The following is a 15,600-nucleotide window of genomic DNA, read 5'->3' as shown; positions in this document are numbered from 1 at the left end:
AAGCAAACTATTGAAATTGCTTAACTTTAAAGACTGTGTTTTCCAAAATAATACCGTGAAAGACATATTAAAAGTCTAAGAAATAATTTAATCACTAAAATGAACAAAAATAAACAATCAAATTATTATTTCCTCTTAATCATCAGGTAAGAAACGTTCATGGAAATGAATGGAGATTTGAACTCTACACCAGATCTGACCATTGTAGGATTGGAAGTGCATGTTCCCCAGAATGTCCACGCTTCACTAATGGATTCTACTTGGAGATAAGCAATGGAGCAGACTAACAATTGCACCAGTAGGCTTCTGCCTGTTTGTCTCCCTGTTTCTTCTTAATTTTTCCATCTTTCTTTTTTCTTACTTAACATCACTGCATATTATAAGCCCTTTGATACATAAAGTTGTACTGACCTTATAACCTACTCGAAGATCAAGCTAACCCTTCCTTCCTACATAGCCTTCCACTTTCTGCCATGTGCTTCCACCACTACCCCTAGCGGGATGATTCATGCATCCACCTCTTTCTATGTAAAAAACTTACTTTTAACATCCCCCCCCCCCATACTTTCCTCCAATCACCTTAAAATTCTCCCTCCTGGTATTTCCCGTTTTTGCCTTGGGGAAAAATCTCTGGCGATCCACTCTATCTATGCCTCTTATTATCTTGTACACCTCTATCAAGTCACCTTTCCTTCACTCTTTCGATAGACAAAGCCATCTTTCTCTTCTTATATTTAAGGAAGGAGAGGTCAATAGTTAAACTGTGATGAGGAAAAGAGTTTGAAGGGTTATAGATCATGTGTTCAGCTTCAAAGCAACTAGTTGCACCATCCATGGTTCCCGGACGGCATCTGTGTTTGTAAAATTACAAATGTCCTGCTCTATTTAAATAGTTATTTCAGTATTAATTACAATTAATAACAAAAGACTTTATCAAGCAAAATAGCTTCACATGGAATCCAATAGCTGTTGGGGAGCCTGTAGCTGCTACTGGTTCCTGAAAACATACAACCCAATCCTCTCAGCTCCATCACGAGGGTATTTAACACAACTAGATGAGACATTTTGATCTCTCTAAAAACCTAAACCTTCAATTGCTGTTCCCATCTGGACGCAATCCCAACTCTACCACATACTGAAGAACCATGACAACTATAATATGCCATAAATAAAATTCCCAATTTAGAGTTACTTCTTCTAAACTCCACAAGCCAGTGGATCCTTTCACTCTCACCCTCACTCCTAGACTCCTTAAGCCTGAGAAACCACCAGGGCTAACTCTCTTCTGATGACAACAACCATCCCGATGCTGTAAATATCACAATTTTTAACCAACCATAATTCCTAAGTTTTTCCAGGTCTAAACGTGCATCTTTTTCTCCATGCCCTTTTGTTAAATGACAATCTCATCAATTAGCTGAACATTTTATATTTGTTGAAAAAACATCGAAATTTATCATCTCTGTCAATTACATAAAAATTAAACCTCCTTAATCTAAACTCCATTTCCAAATGTCATTGAATCTTATTGGCATAGAAGGGGACACATTAAATACATGCTAGTTTTTTGAAGAGTAATCTATTCATCACCATTCCTGTGTTCTATTCCTTTTCCATGCAAATTACTTTCTCTGAACTGCTTATCATTTTAGTGTCCTGAATGGTACTTCCACTACCGGACAAAATGATGCCAAGCTGTGGTCTCTGTCAAGGTCATGGCTCAGACGTAGTTGGGTTTTTTTCAGGTTCATAGGGATAGTTTTAGGGACAGAGAGGGGAGTTAGGGATCAGGCCAGAGCCAGAGATGGGGGAATTGTTTGAGAGCAAGTCAGAGTCTAGGCTTCTGCTCTGCACTCGAAGGCCAGCAATGTGAACATGTGATGAAGGACATCCATGGACCGATATTGAGCTGGCAGACCAGCAAAGTCATGGATTGGTGCTATCCCCAAACCCCTTCCTCTTTCCCCATCCAGCTTAGCAAGTCAAAAGCAGGTTCCAAGATTGGAGTTCTATGCGGCTACGGGCAGTTTGACACAAGGGTTGGCAAGACCGGACTTTATGGCCTAGTGCTTAGAAGGTCCACAGTTCAAGGCCTGGAGTTCTGGGTCCATATCCAAGGTCCTCATTCATCATCATTGGCAAGTCCTGGGTTAATACCAAAGATTGAAACCTAAAGGTCGATCGGAAGTCCAGTAATCAAGGCTTAATGGCAAGTCTACTGGGGACGTTGAAGGCCCAATGTCTGCGAGTCTGCACATCGACACGAGGCTGGAGGCCAAAGACAGCCTGTCTTGGGGTTGGAAGACTATCTGTGTGTGTGCATAAGTGGATGGCTGGAAGGGAGGAATGGGCTTATTTTCCCAGTTGATGTTTTTTTTTTGCTGTGTATTTGTTGCTGCTAGTGCTGTTCTGTGAACGGAGTGAGTATGCACTGCTGGCATCAGAACATGTGGCCACACCTGCAGGCTGCATCCAGCACATCCTTAATTTACTTTGATCATTAATGCAAAGATGAATTTCACTGTATGTTCCAATAATCATGCAATAAGTAACTGAATCTGATTGTGAAGTAGTGAGTTCCAGACTTCAACAACTCTGACTAAAATAGGATTTTCCTCATTCCTCTTCATCAGTATTTGTTCTCTTGGCCTCAAACTGTGCAATATTGGGGATGACCTTCAGCTATTTATCCTTTCTAAACATATCACAATTCAGAACACCTTTATCAAATCTGCAGCTTCCCCTGCCTAGGACCCTATGTTTTACTAGTTGCTCTTCTTAAATTTATAGATTCTTACAAAAAACCCTGCATACATCTATCCAAATCCTTCAAATCTTTCAACCCTTTTAGAATCATGCTACTCAGTCAAGTTCAAGTTTAGTTGTCATTCAGCCATATACATGGAATACAGCCAAACAAAAGTGTTTCTCTGGGGCCAAGATGTAAAACACAATGCCAACAGTCACACACAGCACAAGGCACATTTAGCACATATCTTTACGGTAGCAATAAAACATAGTCGCATTCAGCCTTGATAGCACATGGGATGATGTCCTGAAGCTACACTGAGCGAACACTGGAGAGCAGCGCCGATGCAAGGGGCCAGCCCCCAACACAGCTGTGCCACACCGCCTCTGGCATCTCCCCCCCGAGTGGCTGCAACAGGCGACCCTGCGGCATGAAGGCCTCATCTATGCAACAACCGAGGCCACCCAGCTCCCGCCGTCGGTCTCATCTATAAACCAGCAGTGTTCCATATCATCAATGTCCAACAAGACTTGAGTTCACAAGAAAAATATCCAAGACAATCATTTGCGCCAATGTGGGACAGTGCACGACCTCTGACGCCTTCCTTTGTGGGTGGCTGGAGCAAGTGACATAGTATACAAGTCCAGCTCCATCATTATCGAGAAACTTGCTAATGGCTTTGATGTGCAGTACTTGATATATGTCTTTTCTTGCACTCTCCGTCAAATTGCATCAATTCACATACCTCTACCAAATTTCATCTGGCAGTTTTCTGCCCATTCTGGCCAGTTATCCAAGAACTCTCAAAGTCTCTTACCTTCTCCTCGCCATTTACCATCTTTCTGGTTTAGGGTCAGCTGTTTATTTGATCTGGCATTGAAAAAGTGGCTTGTAAGGAAAGCAAATAAACACTGAATAAAGCTTTTAATGAAATCCGGAAAAACTTGGTTAAGGTCACTCTGCACCATAAGCCTGAGGTTGTATTTCCTTGATACCCAGACGAGTTCACATTTCCCTAATCTTCAAATATACATTCGAACTTTTCCTTCTCTTCAGTCAAAGGTGAAGTGACATTGCAATAAATAATTTATGAACTATAAATTATTCTGAGCATTAATAACTTTAATTAATAAAATAATTGTAATAAAGATAAATCCATACCTTTTTAGATTCATCAGCATTTCAGTAATGGTGCTAATCCCTTTGCTTAAAAAGTCTTCATTCATCAGTACATGTACAAGGTGAGGAAGACCAAAAAGAACATCCCAGGTATATGTTTCATTATGAATAATAGCTATTATGTTGATTATGTTGTCCATTCCATTCTAAAAAATGTAATGAAGGCAATTTATATTTACCAAAAGTGTATTTTATGATTCAAGGTTTACTTCTACAAGCAAAAAAAGATAAAATTTAAATCTGCGTAGATATAAAAGTGTGCGCAAATTTGTAATTACTGTTTCAAATTGAAACATTTGAGAATCAGAATCAGGCTTAATATGACTGGCATGCATCGTGAAATTCGTCAGAATTCAGACCAGCCCTAATTACCCAAGTTAGAAAGTTAAGTGGCAGTGCCTCAAGAAGGTGGTATCTGTCACTAAATATCCTCATCATCCAGGATATGCCCTTTTATCATTATTACCATCAAAGAGGAGATACAGAAGCTGAAGTCCCATACTCAGTGATTTAGGAAGAGGTTCTTCCCCCCGTCATTAGATTCTGAATGCTCTGTGAACCCATGAACACTATCTCATTATTACTTTTCTTTCATCATTTACTAATTTCCTGTTTTTGCACAGTATTTCTGTCAAAAAACAACAAATTTCACAGCATGTAAGACAGCGATAATAGACCTGATTCTGATTCTGGCCTGATAAAATGTAAGAAGATAAGAAAGAAAATGCTGGGGCCTGGCAGAGTTTGTATGATTATGAAGCATAGTGAGGCACCAGAAGACTGGAGGGTGGCTAAAACTATGGCTTTATTTAAGCAGGACCTGCAAGGAACTATAGGGCAGTGTACTTAATCATTGGAAGGAAATCAAGATCAGAATCCACCTGGATTTGTAAAGACCAGGACTGATTATGAATAGCCCAAGGTGGAAAATTGTGTCTGATGAATTTGTTGGAAAAATGAGCAAGAGGATTTACAAGGACAGGGCAGCAGACATTTTTTACAGGGACTTTAGCTAGGCCTTTGACAAAGTCCCACATGGTAGGCTAGTCCACAAGGTTAAATCACATGGAATTCATGGTGAGCTAGCCAATTGGATATAAAACTGACATGGGGGCAAGAGTCAGAAAGTGACAGTGCAGGGTCATTTTTCAGACCAGAGGCCTGTACTGGTTCAACTATCTTTCATGAGAATGCAGTTGACATTGTTAGTAAGTTCATGGATGGCCCAAAATGAATGGTATAGTTGATAGCAAAGAAGGTCATTTAAGATTACAACAGGTCTGGAACAACTGGGATAGTGGCAAATGGAATTCTACATATTATGTAGAAGGGATGTAGGTGGCTGTGGAGAGAGTGGAGAGGAGATTCACCAGGATGTGCCCTTGGGGAGATGGTAGCTAAGGGGTTGCCTGACAGAATTATATATGACTATGAGTGGTAGAGATAGGGTAGATGGTCAAAACCTTTATCCCATGGTAAGGGTATCAAAAACAGGAGGATGTAGATTTAAGACGAGAACAAAGAGTTTTAAAGAGATTATGAGGACTTCTTTTGTATTTTTACCAGAACGAATGATATTTGGAACTAGCTGCTCAAAGAAGAGTGTAGAATAGATGTGAATAAAGGTCATCGTGGAAGTAGTGAACCAAAGGACCTGTTTCAAAGAGTCATAGCGAGATATAGGACAGAAACATGTTCTACAGCCCACCAAGTTCCATGCCAACCACCCATTGAAATTATTCCTACATCTGACTTGTTTGTTTATTCACCCCACTTTTCATCAATTTCTCTCAGAGTGTACCACTCACCTATATACCTGAGTTAATTACTTTCACCAATTAATCTATCAACACACAGATCTTTGACATGTAAGAGGACACTGGAGCACCTGGAGTAAACTTTTACAATGCAAACTTCACACAAACAGCATGTGAAGTGAGGACTGAACCATATCGTTGGCACGACAAGTCAGTAGCTCGATGAGATGTACCACTATGCTGTTAAAATGTAAAATTTTATACCTCTGAACTTCTCATTTCCCCTCTTCTACCAGAAATGCTGATCTCTTATTTTAGCATAATTCCAAAGATGAAGGGAACCCATTTTTCACATGCATTCATGCATGTATAGACTTTAAAAGAGACACTAATCAAGGATCCCTAAACCTGTTTTCCTTCAGGAAGTCATACTGCAGCTCTTTAGGCCACATTTGGAGTAATGTATGCAGTTCTGGTTGCTGCATTGCAAGAAGAATGTGGAGACTTTGTAGAAGATACAGAAGAAGATAGAGATTGTTAGCTAAAAGGAGAGGTTGGACAAACTTAGATTAGTTTCACTTGTAGCATCAGAAGATGAGAGGCAACCCGTTCAGGAAATTGTGAGGCATTAACAGGGTAGATAATCAGTCTTTGGAAATATGAAATACCGGAGGGCAAACATTTAAATTGAGAGGAGGAAAAGTTTAAAGGTGTTTCATGGGGCAACTTCTCTTTTCCACAGAGAGGGGTAGGTGGCTGGAACACTCTGCCAGTAGAAGCAAATACAACTGCCACATTTAAGAGACATTTAGACAGGTACATGAACAGGTAGGGAATGAAAGGATACAGACCACATGCAGGCAGATATGCAGTTACACTGGCAGCACAGACATTGTGAGATGATGTTCTGTTTTTGTGCTGTGCTACACTGTACTGTTCTGTGTTCTCGGGTCACTATTCCATCACTGCTGTGTAAGGCAAAACCACTCAGAAAAGGACAAACCAAACCACCGTCAAATAGACACAGAAGCAATGGTAACTGGTGTGGTTCTTAATTGAATGGCCCTTCTCTGAAGTGCTTCTTAATTTGACACACCAGTTCAGTCACTTACCATGGCAGTGAGTCCATCTGCACCTGAGGAAGAAAATAAAGTGTTCAGCACAGTTTTGTCACCAGCATCAGTTCAAACAGGACATAATCAACTTTACACAGACTGAACACTTGACTGGTTCTGCAGATTTTAATATAACCAAATTTAAGGCTGGAAATCCATATTATGATATTGTGCTCATTTGATTGTGCTACTTTATATTACAAAAACTGTATCTATAAAACTCTGTACAGTTTTAAACAGTCAAGATACCTCTAAAATCTCAAGAGGATTTTGAAGGCATTTCAGTTAGACCAAAATACTTAGCCACGTGATCCATCTCTACCAGATGCCCCTCATCAATTGTTAATTCCCCCATATCTCTCCACCTGTACCACCATAATCCTTGATCACCTGACCTATTACTCTCCACAATCTTCAGCCCCTTGGAAATTTCCCTCAACCTTTGGCCTCCTGCAATTTTCCCTAGCTCTGCAACCAAATTCCATTTACCCTAATCTGGACAAAGCTATAAAACGTCCTGGGCTGGGTTTTATTCTAGAGCCTCTCGATCAGGCTGGCTTCAAGCTGAGGAACATGTCACAAATACAAGAAAACAGGACCATTTAGTCCTTCAAGCCACTCAATCCCATCGTGGCTGAACTGCTACAAGTCATATCTGCCTTTCCATGTCTTTCCTGTATGTGCCAAAACCAGTCATTCACCAATAGCGTTAACCCAGCTTTTCTCAGTTGTTTACTAATCTGATGAGAATTTCTAGCATTCTTTCATGATTCAAATTTCAAGCAACTGCTATGTTCTCATCTCTTTCCAACATGCCCTTTTGTGCATTTGTTCTGCTTTCTAGCTGCCCGCATTCATCTCATAACTAGATCGCACTGACAGCATTGCATTACCTGAAAAACCAGCATTCCCTTTGTTGTTTTCACCCCTCCTCCTCTCTGCAATTTAAGACTCACTTGATTTCTCACTTTTCCAGTTCTGAAAGAGGGTCAATGACCTGAAGCGTTCACTTGGTTATCCTCTCCAGAGACACAAGGGGCTGCAGATGCTAGAAGGACCCGTCTCAGCCCCAGGCCTGATGCAAAGATTTGAACTGGAGTACTGACAGTTTCTTTTCTCCTCAGAGGCGCCACTTAACCCACTATGTTCCGCCAGCAGATTGTTGGTTACCTTCTTCACAGGTGATTGACCTACTACATACTTTCAGTGCTCACCCCTTTTATTTGTGGTGATGCAATGAGCAATTGGCACTTCCTGATCCAGTCTGACCATTAGGATAACCTGAGTCTGGGATGATTCAGCTCCTACCTGTGAAATACCACCCGATAGCAAAGTAATCCAGCTTCCACTTATCTCACTGTATCATTTCCTAACATGTATCAGGGTCCCAAATCAAACCTCTAGCTAACATCTGTTATGCGCACCTGATCAGCATTTTTTCCTATAGATATTGATATTACTCAGAATGGCACTTCAACAGATATGTGGGTCCATATAGTCATTAAATTAAGAATATTCTCAGGGTAGTTTGCATGCTATTACCTGACTGTTCAATCAATTCATTCACTTTACTCTGTAAGCTGGATGCTTGTTGTATGGTTGCATTGACTTCTTTTCCAAGTTCTTCTATTGTTGACAGCAGACTGGACCCACCATCTTCTTCCAAGTTCAACGATAACCTGTGACAAAATGAAGATCAATGAATTGTTCAATTGTAAAACAACACAAACCTAAATGTACTGTATGTAGCTTGAGGAGTGAGATATGCCAACAAATGGAGTGGTGCCGCAGCAACAACCTGGCACTCAACGGTCAGTAAGATGAAAGAGCTGAGTGTGGACTCCAGGAAGGGTAAGATGAAGGAACACATACCAATCCTCATAGAGGGATCAGAAGTGGAGAGAGTGAGCAGTTTCAAGTTCCTGGGTGTCAAGATCTCTGAGGATCTAACCTGATCCCAACATATCGATGCAGTTATAAAGAAGGGAAGACAGAGGCTATACTTTTAGGAGTTTGAAGAGATTTGGTACATCAACATATACACTCAAAAACTTCTATAGTTGTACCATGGAGAGCATTATTCTGACAGGCTGCATCACTGTCTGGTATGGAGGGGCTACTGCACAGGACCGAAAGAAGCTTCAGAGGGTTGGAAATTTAGTTGGTTCTATCTTGGGTACTAGCCTACAGAGTACCTAGGACATTTCCAAGGAGCGGTGTCTCAGAAAGGCAGTGTTCATTATTAAGGACCTCCAGTACCCAGGGCATGCCCTTTTCTCACTGTTACCATCAGGTAGGAGATACAGAAACCTGAAGGCACACACTCAGTGAATCAGGAGCAGGTTCTTCCCCTCAGCTATCCAATTCCTAAATGTGCATTAAATTGTGAACACTACATCACTTTTTTAATATATATTATTTCTGTTTTTTGCACGATTTAAAATCTATTCAATAAACATATACTGTAATTGATTTACTTATTTATTATTATTATTTTATTTTGATTTTTTTCTCTGCTAGATTATGTATTGCATTGAATCACTGCTGCTACGTTAACAAATTTCACAACACATGCCGGTGATAATAAACCTGATCTGATTCTGATTAATAAAGGGCTGAATAGCTTCTTTCTATGTAGCAGTACTCTATTCAACCATCTAAGATACAGTAAGCCATCAATTTTAGTGGATTGCATGACACAACAAATAATTGTATGGGATAAATATGCTGCTTACAATAAAGAAACTTATGTGTTTTTAAGTCATATTACAGAATATGAACACCACTGACATCCCAAGTGAAATGCTGCATGAATTGTCTTCTTGAACCTCTTCAGTCCAGAAGGAGTTTTTACTCATTTCTGTGTGGTATTTCAGCAACAGCAAATTAGTTGACATAGGATTTGTAAATTCACAGCTATTCTACAGACCACTGTAGAGTTAGTGTTCTTTTTATATAAAAGAATTAGTCAAGTGACTCCTTTTCATATAGAAATCTATGACAAAGATGCTGATTTCCACTGCTGAGGTTGCAGAAATGCAGCCACAGTCTAACATCTCTGTTGAAAGTAAAAATAAGAAGTACTGGTAACATTAAGCAGGTCATTGAAGCTACCTGCCTCAAGAATTTTCTGTTTGTGTTTCAGATTTCCAGCCCATACAGTTTGGTTTTTATTTCTCCTTCAAGAAATAACAACTGACAAGAAAAACAGTAGGAAATTTTAAGACTGACCATTCAGTACCATTGATTTTAAAAGTGCACCAGATTCCCCAAAAGCAATAGCCTGCATTGAAAACTGGCTCAGTGACACAGTGGGCAGTGGTGCTGTATGGAGCTTGAAAATTTTCATATGACCACAAGATTTTCTACAAGGTGTTCTAGTTTCTCCCAGGTCCCAAAGATGTTCAGATTGATGGGTTAATTATCTACTGCAACTTAGACCTGGGTAGTTGAGGAATCAGGTCATATAGCATAGAATGGGTTACAGAGAGGAAAATGTAACAACAGGTAACGACAGAAAGGTAAGTGTAACGACACTACTTATTTTTAGAATTAAGCTCAATAGATACATTTTTAAAATATTAAATGGGCACTAAGTTTAGAATTTTCCATTTATCACACTTCCATCACTGCCTAGCAACAAATTTGACTAATTGAATCTCATATCTAAAATTAAATGCCTATCATTTGTATAGGGGACACACCTACATCTCACAATAGGCACACAATGCAAACTATTTCATCCCAACATGTGCACCTCCCAAATATATTGCACAACACACACCGATGCATAGCCTGTTTTCTTTCAGGACGTGGTGATACATAATGCGAGAGGGCAACAGCTAACCAACAAGTGATAAGCATTCACTCAACAGAGCCAGTTGTATTTGTTTCAACTGGAGAAGATATGACTTAATCTATAGCAGGCAGAAACTATAAAACACAAGGTTGTTTTTCAAATGTAATCTTCCAATTAGTATCTGACAATTTCTTAATCTACCAGTCCCATTGTTAGAATAACATCTCTTATTCATTCCAACATTTCCCTTTTCTACTCTCTGAGGCTACGTCCACACAACACCGGATAAATCCATAACCGAAGCTTTTTCTCTTCGTTTTTACCCTTCGTCCACACTAAAACAGCGTTTTCATCCCCTGAAACCGGAGCTTTTCAGAAATGCTCTCCAAAGTGTGTATTTTTGAAAACACCGGATTGGCCAGAACAGTGTGGATGGGGTAACCAGAGAGATCTAAAAACACTGTCAGACGGCAGCGCGCTATTTCATTGTTTTCTTGAACACAACCTAACAATTTCAGAACAGACGGCAACAAAACTGACGCCAGAAGAGTTAGAAATGTACTCACCAAATACTTTGACCCATATCTTACCGAATAAATAAGTATACTCATTTTGCCTTGTTTTCTGTCCTTGCTTGTATGAAGGTGGTTTACCTATTTATGCAAGTACTTCTCTGACAATAGATGTGTAACAACCTAATGGAACATTGTATGGAAATACAAGATAACACTGATGCAGACATGTTTTATACATTTAACAAGGTGCTTTATTAATGCAACAGAGTTAGTCAGTTTTTCAATGTTCGTCGTCAGCCGGGCCAATCTGTCTGTGAATTCCCTGTCAGTTGCCTCCATACACTCCAGTATTTGTTTTTTTTTACTTCTAAGTTCTCCTGTGTGAAAGCCAACAGCTGTCCATCGTTTTAAGTTTTTCTAGTCTGTAACAACACAAACACACACTTTTACAGCGAGATTCAACACCAAACATGTCGTTTGTTTTCGGTAGATGTGTCCTGCACATGCGCAGGAGGAGGAGATACGCCGAAATTTCCATTTCAATGTGGATAGAGATACTTTTTAAAATGCATAGTGTGGACGCCTGTCGATTTTACGCGAAATCGGCAAAATTATCCGGTCTAGTGTGGATGTATCCTCAGAGACAAGATAACCTGGCCATGTAAGGTTAGACAAATGAGAACAGGGTGAAGATCAAGGCCAGTCCAGCCATCACGTCATATGCTTGACATTGAAAAGAACTAGGAGGTTTGATTCAAACTGGGATATGTGTGAATAACCTGCAGTTGACAAAGATAAGGGTGGGTGTGGTTGGAAGCATCACCCACCATTTTTGCTGCAGACAGCTCAAATGAAGACGTTAACGAAAGGATAAAATGTAACACTTCCAAGTTTGCTGATAGTTAAAAGAGAAATGGAAAAGCAAGCAGGGCGGAGAACATAACGCACCTGTAAAGGGATGTAAGGTTAAATAAATGGCTAAGCTAGCAAATGACGATAGAGTGCCATGGATCTGGAAGGTAGCTCACTGCCATTTTGTCAAGGCCAATTAGAGATGAGTAATGCTGCTGCCTTTTGTTTACGTGATATTTAAGTTTAAGTGCCTTTTGTTTAAGCAGGCCTTCAGGCCCAACAAGGTAGCGCCACCCAATTACACCCATGTGACCAATTACCTAATAACCCATACGTCGATTTCCCCACTTGCAAACCCCAGTCAATTTAGACTGGCAACAACATTTCCACAAGCACTGTCAGCACATTTGCTCCACAAGTCTGTGTGCTTAGCCCCTGCTCTACTCACTTAACGCTTATGGTTGTGAGGCTCCAATGCCATACAGTATTTAAGTTTTCTGACAAAAGCACTGTCATTGGCTGAATCATAGCTAGTGACAAATCAGTATAATAAGAGAGAGAATTGAAAACCTGGCTCAGTGGTCACTGGGCGCAAAGAAAAGGCTGGGAATATCAATAACTGTAGCGCTTCTCTTCCTAATGAACTTAACGTATTCTATGCAAGATTCGAACAGAAGAGGAGCATCCCGCCCCCTCCAGATGAACCGGATCTGATGGCATCGAGATTTGTCGTCACTGAGGAAGACGTTAGAAGAGCCTTCCTGAAGATAAATCCAAGGAAGGCAACGGGCCCAGATGGCGTCCCGGGACGGGTTCTCTGGACCTGTGCAAGCGAGCTAGCTGGAGTGTTTGCTGACATCTTCAACTGCTCCCTGCTTCAGTCTAAGATCCCCTCATGTTTTAAGAAGGCAACGATAATCCCGGTGCTGAAGAAAAGCAAGGTGGCATGCCTGAAGGACTACCGACCTGTGGCTCTGACATCAATTGCTATGAAGTGCTTCAAGCGATTGGTTATGGCACACATCAACCATAGCCTACCGGTCAATCTCGACACTTTGCAATTCGCCTACCAGAGCAACAGGTCAACGGTAGATGCCATCTCTCTGGCACTACATTCCTCCTTAGAACACCTGGAGAACAAAGACTCATATGTAAGGCTCCTTTTCATTGACTACAGCTCTGCCTTTAATACCATCATTCCAAATAAACTGATTCCTAAGCTCCAGAACCTGGGTCTTAGCACTCAGATCTGCAGCTGGATCTTCAACTTCCTCACAGACAGGACCCAGGCTGTAAAAATAGGGGACAAGCTCTCCTCTACAATCACTCTTGAGCACCGGTGCCCCACAAGGCTGTGTACTCAGCCCTCTGCTGTACACCCATGATTGTGTAGCCAAGTTTCCATCGAACTCAATATATAAGTTTGCTGATGACACCACAACTGTAGGCCGTATCTTGAGTAATGATGAGTCGGAGTACAGAGAGGAAATTATGAACCTGGTGGTATGGTGCGAAGACAATAACCTATCCCTCAACATCAGCAAGACAAAGGAATTGATTGTTGACTTCAGAAGGAGTAGTGGACCGCACGACCCCATCTACATTGGTGGTGCGCAGGTGGAACAGGTCAAAAGCTTTAACAGAGTCCACTGCCAAGAAGGCCCACCAGCGCCTTTACGTCCTGAGAAAGCTGAAGAAATTTGGCCTGTCCCCTAAAACCCTCACTAATTTTTATAGATGCATCGTAGAAAGCATTCTTCTAGGGTGCATCACAACCTGGTATGGAAGTTGTCCTGTCCAAGACTAGAAGAAGCTGCAGAAGATAGTGAACATAGCCCAGCACATCACACAAACCAATCTTCCATCCTTGGACTCACTTTACACCACACGTTGTCGGAGCAGTGCTACCAGGATAATCAAGGACACGACCCACCCAGCCAGCACACTTTTTGTCCCACTTCCCTCCGGGAGAAGGTTCAGGAGCTTGAAGGTTCGTACGGCCAGATTTGGGAACAGCTTCTTTCCAACTGTGATAAGACTGCTGAACGGATCCTGACCCGGATCTGGGCCATACCTTCCAAATATCCAGACCTGACATGCACTACCTTACTTTCCCTTTTCTATTTTCTAATTATGATTTATAATTTAAATTTTTTATTATATTTACTTGGATTTGTACTCCAGGGAGCACAAAGTGCAGAATCAAATATCGCTGTGATGATTGTACGCTCTAGTATCAAATGTTTGGTGACAATAAAGTAAAGTAAAGTAACAACAACAACTTTCTCAATTTCAGCAAGACAAAATAACTGATTACTGACTTCAGGAGGAGGAAACCAGAGGTCCATGAGCCAGTCCTTAACAAGGAATTCATCCTGGATCCATGAAGCCATTAGAAAGCAAGTACGACGGCCCCTCTACTTTTTTTTAGAAAGATTTTAAAAGATTCTGCATGTCATCTAAAACTTTGACAAATGTCTATTGATGTGTGGTGGAAAATATATCAACTGGCGCCATCACAGCCTGGTATCGAGCTACCAAAGCCCTTGAACAGAAAAGCCTATTAAAGTAGTGTATACAGCCCAGTACACCACAAGTAAAACCCTTCCCACCAAAGACCACATTTCCATCGAGTGCTGCCACAGAAAAGCACCATCCACCGCCAGCAACCCCATCATCTAGGCCATGCTCTCTTCTTGTTGCTGATATCATGCTCTAGATATTTATTGCATTTTTATTTATTATTACTATTTTGCTTGTTTTTTCTGTATATTTACTGTGAATGCACACAAGAAAATGCCGTATATGATGACATATATGTACTTTGATAATAAATTTACTTTGAACTTTTGTAAGCGGGTGGAAAGCAGAGCACCCAGAGGAAAACCACACAGTCAGGGGGAAAACGTACAAATTATTTATAGGCAGCAGTGGGAATTGAACCCGTGTCACTGATGCTGCCATGTTACTGTACCGCCCCCACATGTTTGATGATGTCCACATCCACCCAGAATAAAATGTAATGTAGGTAACATGGTGCAATTTAATTTGGTTGGAGAAGTAATGATCATAATTGACAACAAATAATCATCCATCAGAAGCTTTAATCTTTAAAGTAGTACATAGGGCTCATATGTCTAAAGACAAGCTCTCTTTTTACATTGCAGATATATCTCCTTATTGGGACAGATGCAATAATGAAGAGGCTTCTTTAATTCATATGTTTTGGTCATGTTCGAGTTTTGAAAAATATTGGTAAGATATATTCCAAACTTTTTTTGTACTTTTTAAAGTTAGTTTTAAGCCCAATCCTTTGACTACCTTACTTGGTATTGTTGAGGAAAGAGTTATAATTTTGGAGCCTTCTCATTCATGGATACTGGATTTTATTTCTCTTATGGCTAGGAGGGCGATCTTGCTTAAATGGAAGGAGATTGCTCCCCCCCACACTTGCTCAATGGTTATGTGATCTTACATCATGTTTAAATCTAGAGAAGATTCGTTGTTCGATTTCTGATTCTAACCAAGATTTTCAAACGTTATGGCGACCCTTTCTGAACTATTTTAAAAGTCTTTGAATTGTTATTAAAATATAGATCTGGGCTATTATTATAAAACACTATTTTTTTTCTCT

The 15,600-nt window shown here is 40.5% G+C and overlaps 1 protein-coding gene across 1 annotated transcript in view; it reads right to left on the bottom strand.

Moving 5' to 3' along the window:
- The window catches only part of LOC140732128 (uncharacterized), a 205,073-nt gene that overhangs the window by 176,940 nt on the left and 12,533 nt on the right, over positions 1-15,600 (bottom strand). The window contains exons 4-6 of the mRNA XM_073054312.1: positions 8,343-8,479; positions 6,798-6,820; positions 3,911-4,074 (exon numbers count right to left, since the gene is read on the bottom strand). Coding sequence (XP_072910413.1) covers positions 3,911-4,074; positions 6,798-6,820; positions 8,343-8,479 — 324 coding nt within the window. The remainder of the gene's footprint in view (positions 1-3,910; positions 4,075-6,797; positions 6,821-8,342; positions 8,480-15,600) is intronic.

Source organism: Hemitrygon akajei, chromosome 8 (genome assembly GCF_048418815.1).
Source record: "Hemitrygon akajei chromosome 8, sHemAka1.3, whole genome shotgun sequence".
NCBI lineage: Eukaryota > Metazoa > Chordata > Chondrichthyes > Myliobatiformes > Dasyatidae > Hemitrygon > Hemitrygon akajei.
The sequence above is the reverse complement of the archived record's forward strand: the minus strand, read 5'-3'. Positions and strand labels throughout refer to the sequence as shown.